Raw genomic sequence first — 1106 nt, 5'->3', positions numbered from 1 at the left:
GCCTGTGTCCCGGGGTATCCCTGCGGATCCCGCTGTATCCCGGGGTATCCCAGAGCTCCCCCCCCCCGCACGCGCAGCCTGTATCCCAGGGTGTCCATGTGGATCCCGGGATATCCCTGTGGATCCCGCTGTATCCCAGCGCCCCGCCCCGCACACACAGCCTGTATCCCGGTATATCCCTGTGGATCCTGCTGTATCCCGGGGTATCCCATCACCCACACGCCGCCTGTATCCCGGGGTATCCCTGCGGATCCCGCTGTATCCCGGAGTATCCCAGAGCTCCCCCCCCGCACACACAGCCTGTATCCCGGTATATCCCTGCGGATCCTGCTGTATCCCGGGGTATCCCATCACCCACACGCCGCCTGTATCCTGGTGTATCCCAGCATCCCCCCCACTGTATCCCAGTGTCCCCCCCCCACTGTATCCCAGTGTATCCCATCACCCCCGCGCCGCCTGTATCCCGGGGTATCCCGGTGTCTCCCAGCCCTTCCCCACACACGCCACCTGTACCCCAGTGTCTCCCACTGTATCCCAGCGCCCCCCCGCGTGTGCCGGTGCCTCCGGCCGCGCGCCGGTACCGGTGTTGGGGTCGCAGAGGAAGGAGCAGAGGGAGCCGCGGTCGTCGCCGGCCCACAGGACGCGCCCGGCGCCGTCGAAGCACAGGGAGAGCACGCGGCCCGGGAGGCGCCCGGCGCCGCCGCGCGCCGCCTTCCCCGTGGACACGTTCACCACGCGCAGGGCGCCCGACGCGCTGCCCGCCTGGCAACACCGCGGGGGCCGTCACCCGCGGGGCTGTCGCTGTCACCCGCGGGGCTGTCACCCGGGGGCGCCTGTCACTGTCACCCGCGGGGCTGTCGCTGTCACCCGGGGGGCTGTCGCTGTCACCCGTGGGGGCTGTCACTGTCACCCGCGGGGCTGTCGCTGTCACCCGCGGGGCTGTCGCTGTCACCCGGGGGGCTGTCGCTGTCACCCGTGGGGGCTGTCACTGTCACCCGCGGGGGCTGTCGCTGTCACCCGCGGGGCTGTCGCTGTCACCCGGGGGGCTGTCGCTGTCACCCGCGGGGGCTGTCACTGTCACCCGCGGGGGCTGTCGCTGTCACCCG

General features: G+C 71.2%; 1 protein-coding gene across 1 annotated transcript in view; it reads right to left on the bottom strand.

The window, feature by feature from the left end:
- WDR13 (WD repeat domain 13) overlaps nucleotides 1-1106 on the bottom strand; it is a gene marked incomplete at its 5' end in the record, with an annotated part of 7520 nt that overhangs the window by 2958 nt on the left and 3456 nt on the right. Inside the window, one exon of the mRNA XM_026044795.1 lies at nucleotides 582-754. Within this exon, the coding sequence (XP_025900580.1) occupies nucleotides 582-754 (173 nt within the window). The remainder of the gene's footprint in view (nucleotides 1-581; nucleotides 755-1106) is intronic.

This window comes from Nothoprocta perdicaria, unplaced genomic scaffold (genome assembly GCF_003342845.1).
Source record: "Nothoprocta perdicaria isolate Ctin4 unplaced genomic scaffold, notPer1 scaffold_1057, whole genome shotgun sequence".
Lineage (NCBI taxonomy): Eukaryota > Metazoa > Chordata > Aves > Tinamiformes > Tinamidae > Nothoprocta > Nothoprocta perdicaria.
This window is presented reverse-complemented; position numbering and strand designations above follow the sequence as displayed.